The sequence below is a fragment of the Rousettus aegyptiacus genome, unplaced genomic scaffold, assembly GCF_014176215.1.
Source record: "Rousettus aegyptiacus isolate mRouAeg1 unplaced genomic scaffold, mRouAeg1.p scaffold_m13_p_2, whole genome shotgun sequence".
NCBI classification, from domain to species: Eukaryota; Metazoa; Chordata; class Mammalia; order Chiroptera; family Pteropodidae; genus Rousettus; species Rousettus aegyptiacus.
This window is the reverse complement of record NW_023416295.1, coordinates 15,903,833-15,929,967: the sequence shown is the minus strand read 5'-3', so window position 1 is coordinate 15,929,967 and position 26,135 is coordinate 15,903,833. Positions and strand designations below refer to the sequence as shown.

Below are 26,135 nucleotides of genomic sequence, written 5' to 3'. Positions count from 1 at the left end.
CTCTGTTCTGGGTGTCCTTGCCATCACGACATATCCCTTGGTAGACTTCCAAGATTTCATTTCAAGTCTCGTTTACCCATGAAACCCCCACCATATCTCCATCTAAATACTTCTCCTCTTCGAAGCCCCTGACCACCAGTTATTTGTTCATCTTACCAAACTCTCCCTTACAACATTGTTAGTTTTTTAAGATCAGGAACTTGCCTTCCTGGGCATCTAGTTCATCTTCAGGGACAGGTAGCCACTGGGTACGTAGCTGTTGAGTTGACTCAAATGGCTCTGATCCTAAAGGTAGGCAGAGCTGGAGTGGAGAGCTCTGGTGGGAGGAAGGATGCCACAGAGGCAGAGTAAAGCACCACCTAACGGCGGGGATATATTCTGAGAAACGTGCCGTTAGGCTGTTTCTTAGTTGTGGGAACAGCATAGAATGTACTTAACCTCTTGCTCTTAGGCTACAAACTTGTACAGCATGTTACTGTATAAAAACAACATGAGACATAAAAGAAAATGAGACAAGAGAAAATGATGCAATCAAGACACTCGGTAAACACGAGATGGATGAGGCTGCTGCCCTGTAACACCATATACTGTCTTATGGTGCATTAATAATGATACAAAATATGGCATAGCAAATACATAAACTGGTAACATAGCTGTTCACCATCATTATCAAGTATGTACTACACAGAATTGTGCTTGCTTTCCTTTTGCAGGACTGGCAGCACAGGTATGTTTACACCGGCATCACCACAAACATGTGAGTAATGTGTTGGCCTAAGACATTATTACAATGGCTGTTAAGCCTCTAGGTGATAGGAATGTTTCAGCTCCACTATAACCTCATGGGACCACCGTTGTACATGCAGTCCCTTGTTGACAAAAATGTCCTTATGTGGCACATGACTGTACTGAGAAATTACACTTGTACTGGAGGCAGCTTAATGGTCCACCCCTCACCAAGAGAATCTCTCTGACAAGGGTCTTTGTTTGGTTCACAACCCAGGGTGATGGGTGATAATTAAGGCAAGTCCAGCCTGGAATGCTGGGGGGTTGGGGACAGCTTGGACACATGACTCAGTAAATTGAACAGAACAATAGAGGGAGGCCATCCTTGTCCATCTGCATTATTGGAGAGAGCTACACATGATTTTACTCCAGGGTATTCTTGAACAACTGACAGGTTGATCTGACCTCTGCAAGCCTGGTGAAGCAGGGTGTTCTGGGCTCTCTCCTGCAGCAAATGCCTCCAGGTCTGCGGGTAGAGAGCCCAGTTCGCTAAAAGATTACTTTTTTTTTTTTTTTTTTTTTTTGCGGGGGTCAGGGGAGGGCAGAGTAGGTGGAGAGGAAGGGAGCAGGTTTCTCAGTGCCCAGAAATTGCATTTCTGGTACTTAGTATCACCAGATGCTCTCAGGGTTGGGAAACTGCATTGGTCACTAAGGGAAGGGTGGGGGGCTGTTGGGGCTAGGTGGGTCTGTAGGACATGAACCTCCTCCAGACGCTCTCGACACTAAAGTCACTGTCCCAGGCAACGTGTGTAGGGGTGGGGGCGGGGAAACCCGAGGATGGTGAGAGTCCCGTGGAAGTGAAATCTACTTGAAGGTCAAGATCATGCCTTTCCTACTTTGCATTCCCCCAGCAGTTAGCCCAGTGCCGGCCACAGGGGAAGCGCGCAAAGTAGGTCCTTGAGAACGGAACAGAACGGGGGACAAAAGCACCCACTCTCCTTCACTCCCGCGCCGGTCCCACTCCCGCGAGTGATTCTTATTCTCCGGGAGTCAGGGAGCCCGGGGTAGAAGGGTGTGGACCGACCGAGGCCAGGGGGAGTAGACCTACAGGGCCAGTGACCGAGTGGGAGTGGGCGTGCACGCACGCAAAGGCGGGAGCGCGGGAGTGTCGGGGGAAGGGGGTGGTCTCCAAAAGGGGAGGGAAGAAGGCAGGGGGCGGGGAGAAGCAGGGCTTTTTAGGACCGGCTACGGCCGCAGGGGAGGAGAAAGAAGCCGAGGAGGCGGCTCCCGCGCTCTCTAGGCTGAGCCACCTGCCCGTTCGCTCGCTGCGGTTGCGCTCGCCATCGCCAACATGCTGCCGAGACTGGGCGGCCCCGCGCTGCCGCGGCTTCTGCCGCCGCTGCTGCTGCTGCTGCTGGGCGCAGGCGTGAGCGCCGAGGTGCTGTTCCGCTGCCCGCCCTGCACGGCGGGGCGCGTGGCCGCCTGCGAGACCACGCCGGCCGGGGCCGGGACGCCCTGCGCCGAGCTGGTGCGCGAGCCGGGCTGCGGCTGCTGCTCCGTGTGCGCCCGGCTGGAGGGCGAGGCGTGCGGCGTCTACACCCCGCGCTGCGCCCAGGGGCTGCGCTGCTATCCCCACCCGGACTCCGAGCTGCCTCTGCAGGCGCTTGTCCAGGGCGCCGGCACTTGCGAGAAGCGCCGCGACGCCGACTATGGCGCCAGCTCCGAGCAGGTTGCAGGTAACGCGGGGCCGGGACAATTATTTGGGAGAAACTTGGAGCGCAGCGGGGGATGGTGGGGCGGGGCGGGGCGGGTGGGGGCGCTAGGCTGGCGGGCCTTCTGCAGGCAAGGAGGGTGCGGCAGGCCCCCAGAAACCGTTTAGAACGGAGTCATTTGACCAAGTCCGGGTGGACTGTTGGGAGGGGAACCCGAAAGTCAGGCCCGGGAGGGGACTTGGAGTTCGAGCGCGCGGAGGAGGCTGGCTACTAATTTGTGGGGATAAATGGGGAGAGGAAAGGCGCCCTTGTTACCATGGTTTTCCCGGGTGGACCATATCCTGACTTCTATTTTGGAGGGGGAGGGTACTGGGGAAGGAGGGGGGTTTGCTTAAATCTGTGGGAGTAGGAACCGAAGAGTCCCGGAAAGGTCCTGGTGGGGGACGCCGCCTGGGGGCGGAGGTGGCGGGTGCCGGTGACTCTGGGGACCTCCGGTGAGAGGGGGCGCTAGGAGAAGGCAGCGCCGCGCCGAGGGACCCTTCCTGCTACTGGGATGGTGAGGTGGGGAGAAGGGACTTGTTGGTACTTGGCAGGGTGGGTTGCTTAGGGGAAAATAAAAACCGACGCTGCTGTTTTACACAGGGAACGAAGAAGGCTCTTGCTACTCTGTTGGATGGAGAATAAAAAAGTTCATTGGGGAGCGAGGAGGAGACCTCAGCAGTTGAGTCAATGTAACTTAAAGCCGGGTCGCCGGCTGCAGCCCCTGGGCGGGGGCAGCGGCGCCGCTCAGTGTAGCCTCCGGGCGGCGGGGCAGAAGCTGGAGGATGCCGGGGCGGAGGATGCTGGGGCGGTGGGCGCAGCTGCTCTTGCCAGAGCGAGGCTCCAGCCCCGTTCCCCATCCTAATTGTGGGACCTTCTTCCTATCCGATAGAATGGGGACCCTGAGTTTTTTGTAAGGGGCCCTCATCCCCCCCAAAAAGTTTTTTTTTTTTTGAGGGACACCACTAAACGATAACCTTCCCCCCCCCCATGTTTATATGTTTTTAAAATTACAAAAGGCTCCTGCCCCAGTGGTCTGGAGGAAGCTTTAATTATTTTCTTTATTCTTGGAGACAGTGGCGAAATATGCCCACTGCCTGCAGCTGTTTAAAAAGCAGGAGAATCTAAGTTTCTTAAACTTGGACGGGGGGAAAGAAAGAAAAGAAAAAGTGAAAACATTCTTGCTTGCTTCTGCGGTCATTGTCCAACTGCCTTCTCCCTTCAGGACCACCCCCTCCTTCCTCTACCCTTCTATTGTTTTTTTCCCTGTTCTTCTTGGGGGGCAGAGTTAAAACATTTTTCTATTTCCCTGGTGCATTTTGACCTTGAGTGCAGAGCAGGTTAGGGCTTCCTCCAGGCGCAACCCCTCAGTCCCTTTCTTCTCCCTCCAGCTTGCTTCCCTCCCCAGCCTCCCTTCCCTCCTGCTCCTCTTAGAAAATAAGAATAAAAGGGAAAGACTCCGCCAAGGCCCTTTGCTGAGGGGCGCCCGTCCCCCCGACCCGCGTTCCTCTCCCTTCACGCCTCCGCACCCCTGTGGTCCACCGGGGAGGTACTGTGGTTTCTGAGCTGAACTCTGACAAACTAAACATCTTCCTCAGCGGGGTGAACTCTTCAAGAGGCCTCCAAGTTCATAGAGTCGTTTAGAATGTTTCAATAAAGTGCAGGGGACATGTCCTTCCTCAGCATTTCACTACCCCCCCCCCCCCCCCCCCCCGCCCCCCACCTTCAGACTTCTCACTCTCAGCCCCAAGACCAGCTTTCCTGTTTGCCAACCCCCAGAAGCAGGTCAGGGTCTTCAGAAGGGAACAGAGCTGGAGATTCCCCATTCACTCCTCCTAGGAGCCTGGAGGGGGGGTGAGTTGTCTGGGGAGCCTGGGGACAATGGGGTGAGTTCATGGGAAGAATATCACTCTGAATTTTCTGCCTGGTTATGGGACTCCTCTCCACTAGCTAGCTTTCTCCCAGTGCCCAGACGGATGCCCTTCCACATATTTCTCTCGTGCTCCAGACTGGGAAGAGGTGACACCCAGGTGGGGGGTGGGGTGGAAGTTAGATGTGGAAGCCTAGTGGGCGCACTGGAAAAGTGACCTAGAGCTGGGTGCCTGAGGCAGGAGTAGGGTTGGTGGGGGAGGGGGACCAAGGGGAGAAGCCTGGGCTTGCAAGGGTTCATGGAAGATGGAGGGGAGAGTTTTCGAGGCTTCTGCGCAGAAGACGATCTTGGGCTGGAGCAGGGAGGCGGTGTTGCATGGCCAGTGCTGGTCTGAGTGGGGCCAGAGGGGCAGGGACTGAGACCGGCCTAGATGAGACCTTAGCACTGAATGCTGCTGCCTCCTACTCTTCACCTCCCACCCCTTCTCCCCACCCCCCAAGCGTGGGCCTCCCCCCACCACCCATCCCAGCCTGCATTCCTCTTTGAGCAGGTTGCTTTTGAGAATTTTAAACACACCCTCTCATTTTGAGGCAGCAAACCCCAGCAGTTCCGGCTTCGCTGTTAGCTCTTTTGTCTTTGTTCCCAGGACTCAGGGGCCGTGTGTCGCTGGCTTCCTGGGGATGGCTGGGATGCAGGGGGTGGGGGCGGGCGCTGCCGCCCGTGCTGAGCCTGCATCCCCTGGGGGTGATGGGCTGGGACTGGTTGGTTCAAATAAACCCAGGAGTCAGACTGGGGTGGAGGGTGGAGTGAGGGAGCCCAGAAGAAAAATGGGAGGGGGACCCCGGGATTTTCAGGAAGTCTGGACCTTAAAAGCGTGTGACTGTGTTTGGCGGTGGAGTGGGAAAAGTGCCTAGAAATATGAGGGAAGAGGTTTGGGGGCAGTTTGGTCCTTTCAGAATTTAGGGCCTTCCTCAGCACCTCCCTGCCTCCTTCCCTGCGGGTGTACAATGCCGGGGATTATGCTGAGGGGCGGAGCCGCCCAAGTGGCCGTCTGGCCCGCTGCACGTATAAAGGTGCTATAGAAATGTGCAGTCATTCAGAGTCTCAGGGCAGGCAGGCAGGCAGGCTGGCCGGCCGGCGGGCGGGCTGGGGAGGCTTTGCATCCGCAGTTGCTGGGGGAGGATAAGGGGGGCAGCGACGAGCACTGATTTACAGTGGTTCAGTGCAGTTTCAAAAAAAGAGGGGAGGAAAGCAATGGGACTTCTGGCTCAAAGCACTGCTTTGCATCTTGCCTTGCATAAATTTGCATACTGAGTTCAAAGTCATAAAATAGACTTGGGGAATGAGTGGGACCCACTGTCACTGATTGCTAACACCACCACCTTCTCCCCCCCCCCCCCCCCCCCCGCCCCTCTTCTGGACAGAATGCTCAGAACTCTGCTCAGCTAAGCTGCTCCGCCTGAGTCACCACCACTTTGGAAGGAGGAGATGGGGGAGCTGAGGGCTGCTGCTCCTGGGTCCCTTTGTGGGAGACATTTGCTTCCTTGGCTACGGTGTCCCATGGCCTGGGAGGCAGGGAGGCTGTGCAGGTTGTGGCTCTACAGGCCTTGAACCTGCTAGGCAAGCAGGAGCCAGGGGGCTGCCATTGTGCTGGAGAGCTGGGATGGGAGGAAGCCCCCAAATCAGCGTCTTTGCCTGCAGTCTCCCTACTCACTTTTCACCTGAGTCAAGTGTTCACTGAAGTCGGTTCCCTTTGGTACCAGTGGTTCCATCCATTCCTTTGGCAAGATATTTGAGGAAGCTTTGGTAAAAACAAAAAACAAAAAAACAAATATTGTATAACAATGTCAAAGGATCTCACAAAAACAAAAACAGGACTAAGGACTCTGAATTAGAATAGGTGGGAGAGTCTAGAGAGGAAGAACACACCTGATTTGGTCATGAGGATCTACCTATATAGTGGTTCTCGGTCTAATTTGATGATTGAGTTTCCTGGCAGGCAAAGGGAAAAGGGAGGCTTATAAAGTTCTCATTATTACCTTACCTTAGGCATTGAGCTTTAACATAAACTCTTCACGGAGATCGGTCCTTTGGATTAGGGGGGCTATATGGAAATTAGCCTTATAAAAAAGCCCATGAGTTGCTCGAGAATAGGGCGCATTTGGTCACCCGCTGCCAGGCATTCGAGGGTATCTGAGAGAATCACTGCTCTCTAGCGCGACTGTCAGGTTAGCTCCTCGTTGGTTCTCGAATTAGCTGTTCTCTGCCATAGAAAATGGGACACGCAATTAAGATTTGATGTGAGGAAGTTCTGAAAATTCTCGGCTCTAATGAAATGTAGAATCAGAGCTTTTTTCGCAGCCTGTTGGGGGTGGAGGTAGGGCAGGGCAGGGGCTGCTCAAAGGAAGGAGGGAGAAGCAGAAAATAAATAGTTATGCCCACATTTGGTTTTGCCGTTGGGTTTCACATCCTACAATACTGTAACAACAACAACAACAAAAGTCTTGGTTACTGTTATTATTTTAAAAATACTTTTATAGCCAGGGAATGCATTTAACTTCAGTCTCTCTTCTGTGTTCTCAGCTGCCCCCTTCCTCCTCCGCGTTCTCCATCCTGTCTTCTCAACACCCTCTAGACCCTTTTGTCCCCTGCTTTCTCACTGTGGCCTGGTCTGGGACACCTGGCTGGACGCTAAGTTGGTGGACAGGCATTGAGAAAGTGTCATGGAAAATGTATCGACCCCAGCGTTTCTCGGGGATGCAGTTGGACGGAGACCACGGAGGTGAATGGCGACGGGAATGTCTGAATCAAATCTATTCCTTACATGAGGCAGGAGGTTGGCTGGCGGTGCAGGGTCTGGGCCTAGTGGGTGGGGGAAGTCGCTGTTTCTCCCCAGGAAGGCTCATGCTTGGGCCGCTTCTGCTGACACCAAGGCACAGGGTTCCACTTTCAGTTTACCAGGGGAGCGAGTGTTCTGGCTGGCAGAAGTTCTAGGCCCCTCCGCTGCTCCTTGCTATCTCTGGCCAGCGTTTTGCTGAGGTGGCAGGTCCTCTCCCATCTGTCCTTATCCTGTTGTGAACGGGCTTCTTTGCCTGCTTTGTCTTCTGTGCATGACCTCCCTGTGTGACGTAGGTTTTTCGCCTCTATTCTGCAGGTGCGGACTCGGCCTTAGTCAAGGGGCACCTTAGCAGGTCATTAATAGAATGAGAAACTAACCTGGCTGCCTTTCCTCTGGCCAAGCCAGGGAGTGGAACGTGGCAGAAAAAGCCTTTGGCTCTGTCAGCCAGAAGGTTTGTTCGTGGACACCTGCCAGGTGCAGATGCTGCCCAGGTCTCTGGTGTATCACTGCTGGCTTCGGGTTCAGTTATTTGCATTTTCTCGCCTCCTTTGAGAGGCCCAAGTCCTGGAGCTTGGGGACTTCAGAAATGGAAGTGGCCGTCATGAAGCAGTTAGGAGAGGCAAAAGGGTCCCAGGGTGGGCTTCTGGAGAGGAGAACTGGGGGGCACGAGGGGTTTGAGAAGAGACGATGGTGGAAGCAGCCTGGCCTTTGCTGTCAGTGGACCTCGGCTTCAATGCTGACTTGTTTCAGAACCTGAGTGGTGATGGGCTGAGGCCTTCTTGTTGGTGAAATGGGGATGATGGTACCTCCTCAACGGGGTGTGTATGAGGGCAGCTGTAGCAGTGATGAGAGTCTGCCACATAGTAGGTTCTCACACACCTTAGTTGCCTTAATCTTGGCAAACAATGTCTCCTGTCCTTTAAAATGAATGCCCAACTCTCTGTGCCAGGCTGGCCGATCGTCTCCAGGGTTTTATCACAGCATGTAGGGGCCTCATCAGAGATGTGTTCTCCCTGAGCCGAAGCTCCCTTATCTGCCAGTCAAGAATTGATAGGACCAGCTCCATTGACTTGTGTCTGCATGCATGTTACGTGTGTGCAAACATGTGTGTGCAAAGATAATACATATAAACCTAAACACTTGGGTTTTTTTTTTTTTATAACGAGTCACTTGATTTTTATCTCTTCACCTATGAAAAGGAGATATTCATACCTCTGACCTACTTTCACAAACAGTAGTGAAACTGTTTCTTAGAAAGGATAATGAAACTGTATTTAAATGCAGTATAAACCCCGTTGGCAATAAACAATGGCTGAGGTCAACAGGCCTCACGCTGTTTATGGACGAGGTAGGCAGTGTTCTCTGGGGCCTGTGTCCGAATGTCTGGGACTGACCGTTCTCAGGAGCGTCACTCTGCAGTGCCCAGATTTGGGGTGGAGGAACTATGCGGGACAAAGGCGGCCCCAGAATTTAGACACTGGGTACTTGTGCTGGCCTCGCTGCTCATGAACAGGTGGCACAGGGCTGAGTACTGCTTTCACCTGGACAGCCAACCTGTCCAGCCCTCCAGCTGCTTGTGTTCGGTGGGGCTGGAAGATCTCCGAGGCCACGTCTCAGGCAGAGAGCTCCCTCCAGGACGGATGGCCCTGCATGGGAAACTTGCGAGGACCCAGGCTTCGGAACAATGGGGGTCAAGCATGCACTGGCCCTAACACAGTTAGGACGTAAGACGTTGCGAGCGGGTGCAGTCGTTGAGTTGTCAGAGCCAGCGAAGACCCCGCGGTGCCTGTTTCCTGCTGCAGGAAAATGGGCTTTCAGATCCATCCTGTCTGAGCCGAGGGTGCCAGAAAGTTGAACGTGATCCTGGCAAAGAAACTGGATGTTCCATCCAAAAAAAAAGTGACGTTTCCTTACTATGAGTCTCCAGAGTTTACCTCATCCTGAGGGGGGAGCAGCGTTGCTTTTCACAGGGGGCTGAAGGGTCCCAGCGGGGATGCTGGGTGCAGGACTGTTTTGGGGTGCTGGAGTTTTCTCTAATGTCTGATGTGATCCCAGAAAGCCCTTGGGGTGGTGGCCTGTCGGGGCTCAGTGATGACAGTTCTCAGGTATCTGATGGAGTTGAGGCCACAGGGAACAGAGAAGATGGATGCTTGAGCTTTCGGGGTTCAGCATATGCTTGTGGTGAGACCCAGGACAGTAGGGACAGCGTGCAGTATTTGCCCCTGGGAATCTGGGGTGGACTCTGGGCCTTCAGGCTGCGTGTGGTGGGAAGTCAAAGCCCACGTTAGAGGTGGGGATTCGGTCCAGAGAAATTTCTTGGCTATCAGGTTCCAGAGTAACTGCCCCCACCCTCACCTCAGCCGTGCAACGAGTAGAGTCTCTATGGGCTATAGGAGGCCTTTTTCTCTCCTGGAAAATGGACCATCCCCCTGTGCCTCTCGCTACTTGGCTCCTAACCCTGGGCCCGACCCTCCCCCTCCTCGCCACTCCTGGTCCTTAACAAAGCCAGGACGATCTGGGCTGGCTCAGCTCCTGGGTGTCAGTCAGGACGCAGAGGGAGACCTTGCTCAGAAAGCAGCTCCCCCGGAAAGAAGTACAGAGTGGACTGTAGTCGGGAATTGTTTCCCTTCTCCCCCTTTTTTTTGGTAAGGGGGGGCATTTGGCAGCCCTCGGGTCCCCTTCTGGCCGCCAGCCCCACATCTCTTCCTGGCTTTTGGGAGGCAGAGCAGGAGTGAAGATTGGGGAGAGGGGACAGGAGCCGGGGGGGGCGGGGGGCTGGCAGGCCTCTGGCTGCCAGGCAGGAGAATTGGCCCACAGGCTCTGATTAAGTTGGCCTGAGCAGAGCCTGGGGAGGTTTCTAATTAGTGGACTGGTATAGGTGTGTCAGCCTGTGTTCATTCAAGGAACTGAGAGCTCTGGGAGCCAGGGAGCCGAGGATGGGAGGGCACTGAGCCCAGGAAGGCCTGGGGAAGTGGGGGTGTGGGGGTGTGGGGGTGAGGCAAGAGGAGCATGCTTAGCCTATTCCATCCTGATAGGAGTGAAAAGATTGGGACCTTCCGGCTGGAGGGATCCAAGTAGCATTATGGGGTACAGTGAGCAAAGGGGCAGCCTCAAAGGGCAAATTACAAAATAATGACACCTAAAACTGCTTTTTTCCTAGACATTACTTACTTCCACCAAAGTGCCTTTAGATTTATTTTTTTTTCCATCTGTTTTAGCCTTAGGATGCTCCCCACTTCACAGATAAGGAAATCAAGGCTGCTTTCAGGTTCAAATGCAAAGGCAAGCATGGACCAGAATGGAAGGACCAGAATGGAGTCGGAGTCTCCAGCTTCTCATTCCAGGGCTCATTCCATCCGACGCACACATGCAGAGAGGCAATGAATTATATACTGCTGTTTAGAAAAGCTCCTTTTCCCTGGGAGGTAGTAATTAAGGCATAACTTCTCAAAAACGTTCCTTTATGCAACTCTCCAGGAAATTTTTTTTAGGTCTATTGTCTTGACTTCTCGATGGTGGTTCCAAGTTGCCTCTGGATGGTGAATTTACTTTCTAAGTGCCTGAGACCAAGATAAAATTCAAATGGCAATTCTCTGTTCCCTGCCCCTGCCACAGCCTGATAAGGCTGGGTAGTTTCTATAGCAACAGCGGCAGGGGGTGTGTCAGGCAGGGTAACACGGAATGGGTGTGGGGTGGTTTTACTGGATCTTGAAGGCTTTTGAGGTTGGGTGAGGCCAGCTGGCACATGACTGATGACTTCCTTTGCTGGGAAGACCGGGGTCCTGTGGAGATGGGGAGGGGGCGAGGAGATGGGAAACAGAAGAAATGAAGTGGTCTGATTGAGAGTCTCCTTAGTTGATACCAAGTGACCACATGCCATTCTGGTTGGCTAAAAGCTATGACGCTTAACAACCTGGGTTTGGTTTTGGCTCTGCCATTGCCTACGTGACTTTGTACAGTTGGTCTCAAACCTAGTGGCTTTTTTTTTTTGTCAAACCCAAGAGAGGATAAGAAATTATCAGCCTCATGCGATTGATGATAGAACAAAGTTATGTACATGACCCACTTAATACAGAAACTCAGACAGTCAGATGCGGTCATGCAGGTTCTGACCCCCTCCTTCCTTCTTCCTTGGATATCAACTTCATAGAAGGAAAATGGCAAATGCCTGTTGTAGGGTGTTTTGTGATTGGCCAGGTTTAGTAAGAAGAGATACTTAAGAATCCTGTTAGGAGATGTGGCTTCTTCCATGGAGTACAGCTTCCCCAGATAGCTGCCCTTTGCTAAGTCCAGAGTGGCCTTTGATGCATTGTCCCTCACTATGGTTCTGCCAATGGCTGGTGGCTGATCATGGCCCATGTGTGCCCCTGAGCTGAGGGTTCTCACTTGGCACTGCTGGTTGTCTCTGGTTTGGTTTCCTGCCTCTAAATCAAGAGCGTATAACCAACGGAGAGAGATGACGTGATGCAGTAATATATCAGACAACATTCGTCAACTTTTGGTTACAGAAAAAGAAAAGCATGGTGACCCATTTAAAGACACTTATTTATATTCAGGACACTTCTCATGCTGGTTTGAGAGTGTGGCCGGCAATCCTAGACATCTTCGCATGATTTTAGTTTCTTTTTGCCTCCTACGGGTTCAGTTTGCCAGGCTTGGAGTATCTGGGAACAGTCTTATGAGGATGGAGAAGAGGCAGGTGGAAGGGGAGGGTGGGAGCAGAGAACTGGGTAGGACCTGGTCTCTCTCCCTCTAGGGGAGCAGGTATGTAGTGTCACGTCATCAAAAGTGAGTGTAGGGACAGTTGTTTGAATGTGGATCCTGGGAGAGGACCCATCTCATGCTTCCTTTCCCGTCTTACACTTCCATTTGCTTGCTGCCTAGATGGTGAGGAAGAGGCCAATAAAGTGAGAAAAAGAAGAGTAATAAAAATAAATAATATAATGTGGTATACTAGGCCAGAGCGTGGTGAGACGCTCTTTGGATAGTTAGCTTTCCTGATGCTGAAAGGTTGAGCACATGTCGTGTGCAAGCTATGAGACGGACTCTATAAAAATGCAGCCGTCACGCCTCCTGTAGCACATACTTTTTGATCCTGGTGAGGGGAGCAAGAGAAGCATTTTGAAATGTTGAATATTATGTCAGAAGAAACCAAGTCGGTAGAGACATATATCATATATCTCTAAGTAAGTAGGCTCCTCTTTTAACATTTTGACCAAGGCCCTTTGGGAAGATCATGATGTGAAATAATGAGAGTCCTTTCTGGTGAATAAAGTCATAGAAGCAAGAAAATCAAGTTTAACAGATAATCTACTTTTTCAGTCTCGGAAGAAGAAAGCACAATCTTTTCCTTCCAAAAAAGTAAATTGAGCACACAGAATGTGTTCTTTCCTGACCTTCTTTTATTACGTCTAGAGCTTTTTAAAAAAGCTCTCTGAAAGTGAAGTCCAAGTTTATGTCTTCAGGAAGCCTCCATTCTTTGGAGGAGAAAGGAGGAGCATGGACCCATGGCTTTTTGCCGGTGCACTCCGGCTAGAGAGCTGCGAAGGCAGTTGAGAGCTTTGCACAGGGGGGACCCTTCATCAGTTCAGCCAAGTAGACTTTGAACACTTGAAATTCATATAGTCCATCTTCCTTCATCCTCCAAAAGTTCCTCCTAGATGGTACCAGAGGAAGTATGTGCAATTTGTCACTTGTTTTGGTTCTTTCTTGTGAAACTCTTGATGGGACTTCTAACCTGGATCTCTCCTGTTTCTCTTTAAGGCTGTTTCCTCTCTGGTCCTCAAGGAACCAGAACAGGTGCCTCCCTCCTATTAGGCAGACTGGCCGTGGGGCAACTCCACCACTGTGCACCTGTAGGTGCCCCCAGAGCTCTCTGCACTGTACTGGATGAGACCGTCCTTTGGTTTTCCATTCCTAGGGCTGAGCATTTTGATTCTTTCATCTTCCCCTCCTTGACCCTGTGACTTCCCTCCATTACCTTCTGGTCTTTTCTCCGACTCATTTCCCAGTTCTTCCTGTCACAGAGCCCTGACCAGGAGGAGCCCATGGTCAGTCTCCAACTTGTGGGCAGGTAACCCTAGCAACACTGCACTGGCCTCTGAGATCTGAGGGAAACAGTCACCTTGGCCATGCCACTGTTGTTTGGTCGTCTTCTAGCCAGTGGGGTTCCCAGGGCACCCCAAGTTTACGAATATCCTCGCTTGACAAGGAGGGTGAGTAGTGAGAGAAGTGAATTTTTAAAGAGAGAATATTTTTAAAAATGCAGAAAAGTACTAAGAATAACATAATAACACCAATTTACCACCCAGAACTGGGAGTGGTTGATATTTTGCTGTCATAGTTGATTCAAGTCTTTTCTTCAGCTTCCCCTGATGGCCCTTGTCACTGGCCTCCTGTTCCCTGTCCTGCCTCCTCAGAGGCAACCCCCAGCATGCATTATTTAATGTTTCTCTTTCTTATCGAAACAGATTTGCTAATGAATAACCATTATCTAGAGTTGTTCTCTGAAAAGAAATAAAAAATGTGCATAAAAGGTTTCATTCTGTAACTTTTCTCCCTCGTCAGTCTTAGGTTTTTGAGATCAGCTTATGAAACTCTCTTCTGTATGTTATTCCATTGTATTATTCTACTGATTTATTTATCCATCCACCTATTGAAGGACTTTCAGGTCAGTTTGCTAATAGTAGTACGAATAACACAGTAATGAACACTGTATATGTGTCCTTTTGCACATGCGTCAGAGAACTAGAATTGCTGGGGTAGGCACATTCTCTCCGTTCCTGTAGCCTCTGGTCATTTGCACCAAAACACACTCTCTGCTCACTTGGGCCTTCAGCAAATAGGCCACCTTGCAGGTTCTTGGGTGGCTTTAGTTGAACCAGAGGAGAAATGTTTGGGACCCACGGAAAGGAGAGAAAGCTGATAGGGCTATTTGCCATCTTGATATCAAGTTCTCTGGCTCCTCAAGGACAGACAGCCTGGCTCACAGAGTCCCAGAGGACCTTGGCTGAATTCGAGCATGCTTTTGTTTTCTCAAACTGTCTGCCTCTGCCCTGACCCTCCCCAGGTCTCTGGCATTCCAGGAATGACCCTTGTGAGTGCGAAGGCAGGGAGGCTCTATAGAGGCAGTGCTGTTTCTGCTCGCTCAGGAGATGGCGACGTGAGGGCGTGCTCTAGAAGGCTCCATGATGCCTGGCCAAGAAGGGCTCCTTCTTGTGCATCCAAGCACACATGCTTGTCTGTTTACGAACTTATGAGTCAGTGGATGGAAACTGCTTACATGACTATATCTTTGCAAAGTGTGTATGTGAAACCATCTCTCTTGAAAAGAGGAGGCATCTTTCTCTCATCACCAAGAAGTTCTTCAGGAAACTGAGGTAACAGAGAGAAAGAACCACCAAACAATGGGACCCTGGAAATGCCAGAGCTTGAAGAGGGTTGTGAAAAACCCAATTCTTTGACCTTTGTCCAGGCTGTTATCTTTGAACTTCTGGGGCTGGAGTCCAGGTCTCTATTTTTAGAAAGCTTTTAATTTCTGTTAAACAGCTATGTTTGGGAACCAGTCACCTAGTCTAACTCCCTGAACACCGAAGCCTGCACACCTTAAACACCCTGCTGGCGTTGCTCAGAGCCCAGGAATGGCAGTAATACCGGGATCAGAACCTTGGGCCTCCAGTGTCTTCCTTCCACACTAGAACTGGTAGGCCGAGGCTGTGAGCCCAAGAGCCCTGGTGTTCCCACGGAACTCCAGAAAGGGTCCGTGGTGGCCTGGCAGGTGGCTGGCTCTCTGCCCTTCCTTTTGTAGGCCATCATCTCAAGCAGCGGCATCTTTCCCTGGACAAGGGTGGGGCCATTCCTCTCACAGACTACACTGAGCTCTTCATCGCTTAGCTGGGTGACAGGCCTGTAGTGGCTGGGGTGCAGAGGAGATGGTCCCCAGATGAGAAAGGCCCGTTCCTGTGCTCGTGTGATATAACCTGGATGACTTGGGGGATTTTAGAACATCTGAACAAGCTGCTTGCAGCCTTTTCCTCTCACAAAGGGAATGCAGAGGGGAGGAAAGACTTCCTTTTGTTCGAAAGTCACGCTGAGGAGCTACCGGTCTGTTCCCAAGGGATTTCTCCCAGAATATGGTGGCATCTGAGAAATGTCAGGTTTGCTTAGCTGGCTCCCTTGCAGGGAGCATGAGCTCAGAGTGGGAAAGAATGAGAGAGGAGTGTGGGACGAAGCTGGCTGTCGGCAGGGGCTGGATGGACTGGCCAGGAGCACATCACTGAGTAAGCTGGAATGCGTCCTGGGTGCCAGCCTACACCACAGCAGACCTCCGTGTGTGTACCACTATTCATGCACTGCTACCTGCTGCCTCTGACCTTTTGAAAAAAAGGTAGAGGAAGACACATACACAGCGTTAGTCACCCGGAGAGACTAGGACTGCAGGTTAAACTTTAACCGAAAGATAACAAATAGACCCCCCTTCCCACCACTTTCTAATTTCTGCTTCCCTACCCACCTCCCAGCATGGCCTGAATTATCCACCCAACCTCTTGGTGAGCTGTGTTATTGAACACAGTGGCCACATGCTAGAGAGAGTTAGGTGACTACAATCAGCCATCCAAAGGGACTGGCTTCAAATTCTTTCCAACAAAAGCTGTTTCCCCTGCATGTTCCCTATTTAAGTAGCAGCCTTTACTTTAGTAGGATTATTATTTCCATTTTTCAGACTTGTGAAATTAGAGCTCAGGAAAGTTAAACGGTTTGGCCAAAATCACGGGTGAATCATAAGTGGCAAAGCCAGGATTAGAATTCAGGGTGCTTGACTCCCAGAGTCCTTTGCCCATTAGGGTTTCTTAATGAATTGTCCACTGCTATGGCTATTAATGGAGAAGTTGTCCAGGAGGGAGGAGGAAGATAGCAATTAGTTCTTTATTCTTTTGTCCAGCATGTATTAAGGTTAAGTGCATTTGGGGAGAAATCAACAAAGGAGCCACGTGAGTTCTGTGCCCAGCTAGAGAGGAACTAGGAAGTCCGCCAGCGTCACCTTGGTCTGTTACCTGTTGAAAGGTGAATTCACTGGAGGAAATGCCGTTGTGGTTGGGTTAGATCATCACGTGGTGCCCCAGATCTTAGCTTTTTAAATAATCAGGAGATAGACTAAGGAGAAGGTTGGAAAATGACTAGGGTCTCTTCAGAAGCAAGAAAGGAGACATACTAACCTGCTATGAAGATGGGTGATGCTTCTGAAAAAACATCTCCTTTTCTTACCAGGCCTAAGAAAGCACAGGTGCCTCTCCCTCAAACCAGGAAGGAATAGGGGGTTGCTTTTAGATCCTCTGAGCGTGTTTTCCTAAGAGTGCTTTAAGGTGTCCCAGAGATCAGGAATGGCCAACTGTCCAATGGAACATTGAGGTCAGAGCATCGCACTAGGAGAAAATGAGGTTTCATAAGTGCAAGCGTCTGCCGGGCACAAGGATTTTTTTCATTCATTGAGTAAGGCTGTCAGCGCTACAATCAAACAAGATTACATGGGGGAAAAAGGACTATGCCAAAACGAAGTTTTAAAATGAGGATGTGAATGCATAGAAGTAGATAAAGCTCTTTTTCCTGGAGTATCATCTTCTGGCTGCCCTCCTCTGCTAGATTAGTGAGGCTGGGTCGGAGGACAGTGTGGGGACCCCACGCCAGTTATGAAGCATCAGCGATTATGGGAGAGAGGTCGTTTGCTGCTGTAGACCCAGATGGTAGTCCTTGTGGGCTTCGGGCTTACTATCTGTAAAATGGGACAATTTGTCCATTTCTTCTCATTGCACTGGCCTTTCTCATCTCCAGCTCTCCTCCAGCTGCGTCAGGTGGAAAAGGGTGGCCATACACCTGAAGCTGTTCTTCCAGCCCTCCCCAGATGAGATCGGGACTCTCTACTCTCCCCCACCTCTCTTTGGAGAAGCTTTACCTTCTGTATGTAATTGGGAAACTCCCTGCTTCATTGTTGACCCATTTCCTGGGTCGCTTTGTAAGGGGGAACCACTAATGCTTATTTATTTTGGGGGAGAATCTCTTCATGGGCCGTGGAGGTCCCTATTCGTCATCTTCAAGCCTGAAGCCTTTTCCGGCTACACGATTTGGGTTGCTAAGAACTGTTTCTCAAAGTGACCTTTGCACTGCAGCCCACGGAGCTGCGTACATAAGTGGTTGCTTAATAAATATTATTCTGAACCTAACTCTCTTCGGCAGAAAAAAAAATGTAACTTGGTATTTTCGTTTTGAGGGCAAATTCCATCTCTAGCTGGAGTTCTACATCTGGAATGTTTTCCCGTGGACTGCTCCTGTCACCTCTGAGAGAATGTATGGGAAGAACTTGGTAACGTGTGATAATGGCCTTGTCTGACTGAGTGTGGGAGGCTGTGTGGGTACTTCCTTTCCCTGGGGGAGCGGAGTTGAGGTCGGGGAGAAAAGGGAGCCGCTAAAAGCTAGCCTCGCGTGTCCAGCACCATGAATACATATAGCGTCTCTCGACATCCTCCCGGCAGCTCATTGGAGGTGCCTGCTGTTTGTCCGTGTTTTATGGATGAGCAGCGGAGGCACAGAGAGCTTACGTAACTTACCTAGGGCTGCACAGCTAGGTGGTTGAGCTGAGGTTCCGTCAGGCAGTTAGACTTGGGAGCCTGAATTCTTGAGCCTCTTCGGCTGAGAATGGTAACAGTCAGCGGGTATCAAGGCTTTTCACAGCCTCGAATCCTTTCCGATCGCCCAGCCAGCTACTCCCTTTTCCTTCTCGGGGCTTCTACTTCAGGACGGGGAGTGTCAACCTGTGCGTCAGCCGACTAGGCTCGTGGATTTCCTCATCTAATTGGCATGTTCGTTGGCAGTGATGAGATCAATAAAGGCATGGAATGAGACATACCCTTGAATCCAGGTGACCTCCGTGAGAGTGGACAAACTGACCTTCACCTCAGAGGGGTCATGGATATCTCAGGATAGGAAACTAACTCTGTCCCTTGTCTTTTGGGACCTGGAGCACAGCATTAGACATTTTCGCCTTTGTAGGCCCCTTTTTCCATTAAAAAGTATTCTAAAATCATATTTTATAACTGCGCCTCATAATTGCAAATACATCAGTATTGTATATAAAGACGTTTTCTTGGACTTAAAAGCTTATCGTCCCTTCTGATTTTAAAGAAATTGAAACATTTTCTAGGTCCCCGGGTGCTGTGGCTGCTGTGCCTAAGGAACTCATCTGTGCGCCCCTCTACCTTGTCAAGCATGTTCCCAGGGCTTACAGAGGGCTTTTCCCTGAGCCCTGACTTCTTGGACTTAGCCAAGCGATGTATCTTTGGCTCCATCAGTAGTACAAGTGCCCAGGAAAGGTCAGAGGAGAGGGAGCAGCAGGCTGAGTCCTCTGGGATGCCCAGGGAAGACCCCTCCACTCCCAGAAGGTGGACAAGTAGGCTGGAAGTATGGCTGGGGATGGAAGGAATGGTGGGGTCTTGGCCTTGGGGCGGGGGAGGATATAGTAGAGCTCAGATCTGCTTTATGTGGGGCAGAGGTCTTCAGCGCTGGGATGGGGAATTTTTAGGCCTCTGGATAATGACTAACTCCTCTGAACAGTGGTTTTCAAATGGGGCAGTTTTGCCTCCCAGGGGCCATTTGGCAATGTATGAAGACATTTTCGATTGCCATGACTTGGGGAGGGTGCTACTGGCATCTAGTGGATAGAGGCCCGGGATGCTGCTCAGCATCCACAATGCTCAGGACAAGCCCCTATGAAGAGTCACCTGGTCCCAGTGTCAGTGGTGCTGGGGTTAGGAGACCCTGGTCCAGAGGGTGTTTCAGGTGTGGGGTTCAGGTGAGCGGAGCCTTCCCTTCTTCAGCCAGAGAATGTAATTACAGCCACATTGGAGACCACTGCCTTTACTGAGCCTAGGGGCCAGCAGGCAGGCCTCCTCCCAGGAGAGGGGCCAGTTGAGCTTCTGAGAGTCAGGCTTCTGACAGCAGAGTGGTTGGTTCCAGAAGCTGGTGACAGTGTGCTACGTCAGCAGATTCCCAGAGCCCTCGTCTTGTCTAATTCTCACGTCGACAGAACACAGTCTTGAGCGTTGGACGTGGTGTCGAGATCTCTGGAAATCCTCCCTGCCACTTTCCACAGGAAGCCAGCAGCTGGGCAGGGTGCGGTGAGGAGGGGGTTGTGCCAGGGGTGACCTCGGGAACGGGGTTTGAACAAGGACAACTGGGCTGTTCTCATTTGCTCCTGGGTAGTTCCCAGGGAGCAGGGTACAGGACTTTGCTAGGCATCTTGCTCTCCTCCTGTGATCCCTGGGCCAGCGTCTGCGGGGATGGGGACAGGGAGCCTGCGCCTGTCCCACCAGTTCTAATGCGGAGAAGTCTGTAGAGATGGAAATGGCAGGAGCACTGAGGCGGTGAGAAGGGGGATGAGCCCAGCTCCACCTGTGCCATCTGCCTCATGAACTTCAAAGGTTACTATGAAGGAGATGGAGAGCTACTGAATCAGAGCATCCTATGTATTTTCCAGGTTTTCTCAGACTCTCCCAAGCCTCTCTCCTCCAGCCTCCTGCCCTCCACCTGTTATCTGAAGAGGGAAAGGGGGAGATCTCCTTCACAGCCGGCCCCACCTGCCTTACCAGTCCCGAAGGGCAACCCTGAGTGGACATGAAAGGACAGAGAAGGGACCTGTGCAGCCAGACAGGGCTGCCCTGTGTCTCCATCCTGGGGGCCTGGCGGGCGGCTGAGCTGAGAAACTGCGACTGCTTCTCCCGGGGCTTCTGGATTTTGGCTGTGTCTGCCTCAAGGAGCATATCCCGGAGGGCAGGGTGGGAGAGGGAAATGGGGACCAATTGATAGGTCTGGTCAAACGGGGTGGAATAGGACTCTCCTACCCCGTTTGGTGGCAGTTGCTTCAAATCAGCCTTTCCTGCAGGTGGTGTTGGGGCTTCTGGAACCGGATTTAATCTGCGCTTGGTTTATTTATGGTAAAACCCAAGCTACCCAGAGCCCCTGGGGAAGGAGCCATTCTCTAGAGAGAATTTTCCGGGTTTTAGGAGGCTTACTCATTTAAATATTTCAAGTTTTATTTTTTTTTAATTTAACAATTTTGAATAGAAATCTTTTTTTTTTTTTTAAATGTTAAATACTTGACATGTTAGCCCCCTCCCCTTTTTGGATAGCTTAAGGTCATCATCATTATCAACACAACGCATCTTTTGGGCTTTCAGATGTGGAAGTCATCGATGGGTGTACAGCTGTTTTCCATGACTAAATGTCCTCTTTACCCCCTGCCATTTAATACTGCTTGCGTCTATCTACCTGTCTGCCTTCTTTCTCCTTTTAATTTTGTTGATTTTATTCTGTGGTGGCCTCGGGAACTAGACGTCCCAGAAGCAGGCTTAGTGGAGTAATGGGGCTGTGAACTGCCAGGGTTCTTTCATGTACTGGGGAGTAAGGCACCCCAACTTGACAATGCATGGACGTGATGACAGCTCTTCTGATGCTCGGTGGCTTGTCCTTCTGTTTCCTGGTTCTTAGTGTCAGGTTCCACGTTGCTGAGGTAGCATTTCACTGAGGCAACCATCCATCATCATCATCATCATCATCACCATCACCAAAGTAATCACCACCACCACCATGACATAGAGTTTCTGTGTTCCAGGCCATATCTTAAGTGCTTTACCTATAACATATGCTCAACAGTTCTGTGAAATAGGCTATATTGTTGTCCGTTTACAGTTAACCAGACGGAGACAGAGAGAGGTTATGCAACTACCATAAATAAAAAGTGGCAGAGCTGGGATTTAACCTGAGTCGCTCTCTGGCCCAGTGCTTGCTCGTCTGGAGATAATGCACTGAGTTCTACAGGGATGCTTAGTGAGAACTGACCAGGCATCAGGCCCCGTGGGCAGGGGAGGGGTGGGAGCAAACCTCTGCCGAACGCTTCTGTTCGCCGGAACTGTGCTGGTGGCTTGTCACCTGGAGCATGCTCTGTGAAAGTACTCACCAGCGCCAATGGCACAGAGTGCCGTGTTGCTTAGGTGGTGAGTGAGTGAATGCCATAGCTCACAACAACCCAGAGAGGGTGTGGGTACCACAGCCCCACTCTCAGAGGTAAGGACCAGCTCTTTCCACCATACAGCACTGCCCAGGACAGCGGCCATCTGGGCCACCATGCTGTGCCTAACTTCTGAAGGGACTGCCAGACACTAGGCGCTTAGCCTGAAACTTGTGTGTAGAAATATTTTAAGAGCCATTCAGTTGTGTTTGGGCTGTAAGTTTTTGAACGTGTATTAAGAGGGAAGAGAAAATGTGCATGATCTGTTTAGAAACACTCCCGCCGTGTCCCCAGGTCTTGTTGGGACCTGCAGACGAGCCGCTCTGGGCAGTGTGGTCTGCGGCCCGGTTTGCTCTGTTGTGTCTGCACCGGGCTGTTTGAGCCCCTTGACCCCCGCCTAGAGCTCCAGGGCCCTTGTCTACCTGGTTCCCACTCTTCCACACCATTCTATGCCTCTGGCCTGTTCCTGGCTGGATGTGCCTAAGCCAGTGTGAGACCGCGGTAGTCGGGGACTGCTCCCAAGGCCCCCCTCCTCCTGAGCTGTGCACACGATAGGAGCTTTTCCCTGTCGTTGACTAACTGGCAGTTGAAGAAAGCCAGAAGAGACATCATGGGCGCTCCTTGGACGAAAGGCGGGATGCGATCAGATGAAGTTTCAAAGTTGAGGTCATCGTTCCTGCTCTCGGGGCTCTCGTCGTCATGGGGGATGGCAGCGGTGTGCCTGGACAGACGGGGGGGGGGACAAAGCAGGGTCACCGGGGTGCCGCTGTGGCAGCCACGGGAGTGTACCGCCCTAGGGGAACACGAGGAGGGGCAGACGCGCAGATGCGGAGTCAGGCAGGGGTGTCGGGAACGCGGTTCTGGTGGAGCCGAGACCCCGCCGTCTCACCTCGCCGGACTGGGCCCGGTGGCCGGCGCATCCACGCCCTTTCACACCGTGAAAGGTGGATCCCTTAGGTGGGGGGTTGGTGGAAGGTGACTCTGGGAGGTCTTCCTAGGGAGAACGACAGACGCCAGAAGGGACTGAATCGGATTCCATGGCGAGGGCCCGGAAGGCACGATCGTCCGTGCTGTGCCCGGGCTTCCTGGGACGCAAGCGGGACGGGCGGGCATCGCAGGCGTTTAAGGAGGGGTGGTGCTGGCAGGGCCCACGTGGGAGCTGCGGGGGCGACCGAAATCGGTAACCCACGTGAATGGCTCCGCACAGTGGCTCGGACAGTCAGTTCTCTCCGGTCCCGTCATCGCCCGGTCCAGGCAGCCCCGGAGGGCCCGACTCTGGAAACTGGACCTGGAACCCCGCTTCACTTCCTCTCTGCAGACAATGGCGATGACCACGCGGACGGAGGCCTGGTCGAGAACCACGTGACCACGAGCGTGTTTGGAGGTGGCGGCAATACTGGCCGGAAGCCCTTCACGTCGGGCATGAAGGAGCTGGCTGTGTTACGCGAGAAGGTCACCGAGCAGCACCGCCAGCTGGGCAAAGGCGGCAAGCAGCACCCTGGCCCGGAGGAGCCCAAGAAGCTTCGGCCGCCACCTGCCAGGGTCAGCGGGGGTCGGGTCTGCTCGGAAGGGTGGGAGGACCTACGGAGGGAGTCTCACAGTGGGGGAGGGCACGTCCTGTGTTGCCTGCAGGTAAAGCACCTTCCGGTTCTGCGCCTCACGTAGTCACTGACCTTCAGGCCAATCAGCCAATTGGTATCTCTTGGCGGCCTCAGTATCTTTGGCTGTGAAATGACTGGGCCTGTGGATTCTTCAAGTCCCTTCCTTCTAAAATGTCCACATTTCTACTTGGCTTTGGGACACAGGCAAAGAAAACAGATGCTGGAGATGAGGGTGATGGGTCCACTTGAACTTGCTCACTTCTCGTTGCAATGTCCTCCCCTTACTCAGCTTGCCCACTTCCTCTTTCCAGCCCAGCTCTGCTGCCTTGGGTCTTGCTTGGCCTCGGTTGGGTTTATGGAAAGGGATGGAGTAGAGATACCTAAAGACAACTTCTTAAATACAGTATTTGCAAGTAGGTCTCATCTTTACTCCTGACAGCCATAGACGCAGCAAGGAGAGGAGTGAAAACTCACATCCGTCTGACTTTCTTTAGAGGGTGGGTGGGCCACAGGGATGTGGTAGTGAGCTCCCTGGGCTGGGAGGCAGAAGCCCATTGTTCTACCAATGACCTGTGTGGTCCGGGAGAAGTCCCTTCCCAAACACGAGCTGCTTTCTGAGGTTGCTCCCAGGGCCTGTGCTTTGTGAACTCATTCTCTAAGCATCGGCTGTGCCCACAGACCCCCTGCCAGCAGGAGTTGGACCAGGTCCTGGAGCGGATCTCCACCATGCGTCTTCCGGATGAGCGGGGTCCTCTGGAGCACCTCTATTCCTTGCACATCCCCAACTGTGACAAGCACGGCCTGTACAACCTCAAACAGGTGAGAGGAGGACCTTGTTCCTGCCCCTCCCGCCTGTAATCCCCTGAGCCCTGGGAGCTAGACCAGACTTCTGTAACAGGTGTGATGGGGATGTCAGCTGGCACGGTGGGCTTCCCTCCTTGGCCTGGGGCCTGGCAGAGGCTGACTCCACTTACCCAGCCACCCACCAGCAGTGCTTGGGGGCCAGGTTGGGAGGGAGCCTCTTGGAGAAGAGATGTGAGCCTACACCGATGCGTCTCAACCTTTATTGAGCATTAGAGTCACCTGGAGGTCATTCCCAGGCCTGACCCTCAGAGACTGCCATTCAGAAGGTTGGGTGGGGACCAAGAGTCTGCATTTCCCACAAGCTCCCAGGGCATGCTGATGGCCCGTGGGCCGCACTTCCAGAATCACCGATTTAAACCATGGACTCAGTAGCCTGTCTGGTTTTCAAGGATCTCAGGGAATGGAGAATCGGGGATGGAGACATGCCACTTAAAATATTCCTAAAAATGGTAATAGAGCAGCATTGTAAGTACTGTAGAGAAAATTAGGAAGGTGTAAGTAAACCACACGGATCACTCCCCCTCTCCCGCCCCGTGCACTCTGTTCCTGTGCCTCCCAGTCTTCTGTGTTCATATGCAGACCTTCTTCTCGACGTTATCGGTATTTTGCACATAGCCACATAGAGTCGTGATAATGTTCAGTGGCTGTTCAGTATCAGTTGGGCGTCCTTTCACCCAGCCCACCCCTCACCTCTTCCAGCTCATCCTCTCTCTAGGGAGAACAAGCATATGCGCCTTTCATTTAAGGCAGAGAGGGAACGGGAGGGAGACGGGGGGCGAGGAGGGTGGGCTGTCCTGGCCGTCCCGTTTCCCATTTCCAAGCAGCGGTTCTGAGCCCTGGCTGCACTGGGACCTGCTAGGCCGCTTGAAAAAAATTACAGATGCCAGGGCTGCACCGCCATAATTTCGGAGTTTTGTGAGTCTGGGGTGCTCACTGGCCACCGGGACTTTCAAAACCCCCTGGCGCTTCTAGCAGCCAGCTAGGACTGCCGTAAAGGGCCGGTGTACGGAGCCAGGAGATGGGGTCTGGGGCTCGCTGATCCCTGGCAGGGGGCGTCTCCCTTCCCTACCTCCTTCAGCGCAGGCACCTTGCCCCGGTAAATGACAGTCTAGTGTTAAGAGCTATTCATTCGTGCATGTGCCCTCTGACTGTAAACCAGCTATCTCGTTTGAAGCTCAGAAGAAGAAATAGTGGTCTCTTCTAATAAAAAAACAAAAACAGGCTGTGTGCTGTACCTGCTGGGGAACCAGAGGCATTTGCAGAGTCATTCTTTGTGGGTACTGCAGGGACCCTGTGAGGAGAATGCCTGGATTTGCGTTCTAGCCATGGCTCTTACTGGCTGCATGACCCTGGGCACCTGTGCCTCTGCAGCAGCATCTGTAAAGTGGTGAAGTGACGGTACCTAACTGACACGGTTGTGAGGATTAAATGGACATATGTTAGATACAAACTCTAAGCGAGCAGCATAAAGATGGCTTCCATGGTGTCTGGCACATAGTAGGACCAATGCTCCGTTGACTTCTGCCATGACGTAAGTTTTTCACCTTACACTATGACTAAACTCCAGCATATCGGGTCCCCCGCTGACAGCTGGGAGGCCACCTGCAACTGGGAGCTGAGCCATTTCATCCTGGGGCGGCTCCAACAGCCTTGCTAATCAGAGCGTGCTTCCTGGGCCAGGAGCACCAGGGTCACATCAGAGTTTGTTAGGTACTGAATTTCGGACCGCCCCCCCACCCCCGCCCCAGACCCACTGATCCGGCATCTGCGTTTTATCCAGATCCCCCGGCTCACGTTCAAGGTTGAGAGGCACCACCCTGCAGTCCTGGCTCAGGGTGCATAGTCAGTCGCTGCTCAGTAAGCCTCGAGAGACGAAGGGAAAGCTGCTGGCTTCAGCACGTTCTCCACAGCCTTCTCTTCTCTCTCCTCAGTGCAAGATGTCTCGGAACGGGCAGCGTGGGGAGTGCTGGTGCGTGAACCCCAACACCGGGAAGCCGATCGAGGGAGCCCCCACCGTCCGTGGGGACCCTGAGTGTCACCGCTTTTACAATGGGCAGCAGGAGGCTCGCGGAGTACAGTAAACCACAGCCAGCCGGTGCCTGGCGCCCCCCACGCCCCAGCCCCTCTCCAGACACCTCTGGCAAGAGCAGAGTGCTTGGGCGGTGGGCGGGGGAGGATTTCCCAGGAGTTTTGAAACATGTATTTATATTTGGAAAGAGACGGGCACCGAGCTTGGCACCCCCCTCCCAGGCCCCCGCCCCTCCCACCGGGAGAGGCCTCCACCTTCCCCTCCCCAGCCCCTGCTGGGGAGGAAGGGGTGGGTGCAGGGGCAGATCTGGGTAAAGGTTTGGGAAGGGGGAAAAAAGAAATTTTTATTTTTGAACCCCTGTGTCTCTTTTGCTTAAGATTAAAGGATGGAAAAAACAAA

The 26,135-nt window shown here is 52.4% G+C and overlaps 1 protein-coding gene across 1 annotated transcript; it reads left to right on the top strand.

Moving 5' to 3' along the window:
- The first annotated feature begins 1,986 nt into the window (after positions 1-1,986).
- Positions 1,987-26,135, top strand: IGFBP2 (insulin like growth factor binding protein 2). Its single transcript, XM_016156836.2, has 4 exons — positions 1,987-2,462; positions 22,561-22,784; positions 23,522-23,662; positions 25,639-26,135. Exons 1-4 carry the CDS (start codon positions 2,078-2,080, stop codon positions 25,786-25,788), a joined length of 900 nt encoding a protein of 299 aa, XP_016012322.1. The 5' UTR covers positions 1,987-2,077; the 3' UTR covers positions 25,789-26,135.

Bases quoted from the DNA above. Each gene is read 5' to 3' on its own strand.
- IGFBP2 (XM_016156836.2), top strand. From the start codon at position 2,078: ATGCTGCCGAGACTGGGCGGCCCCGCGCTGCCGCGGCTTCTGCCGCCG. The intron at 22,785-23,521 runs GTCAGCGGGGGT...CTGTGCCCACAG, and splicing joins TTCGGCCGCCACCTGCCAGG to ACCCCCTGCCAGCAGGAGTT. The intron at 23,663-25,638 runs GTGAGAGGAGGA...CTCTCTCCTCAG, and splicing joins GCCTGTACAACCTCAAACAG to TGCAAGATGTCTCGGAACGG.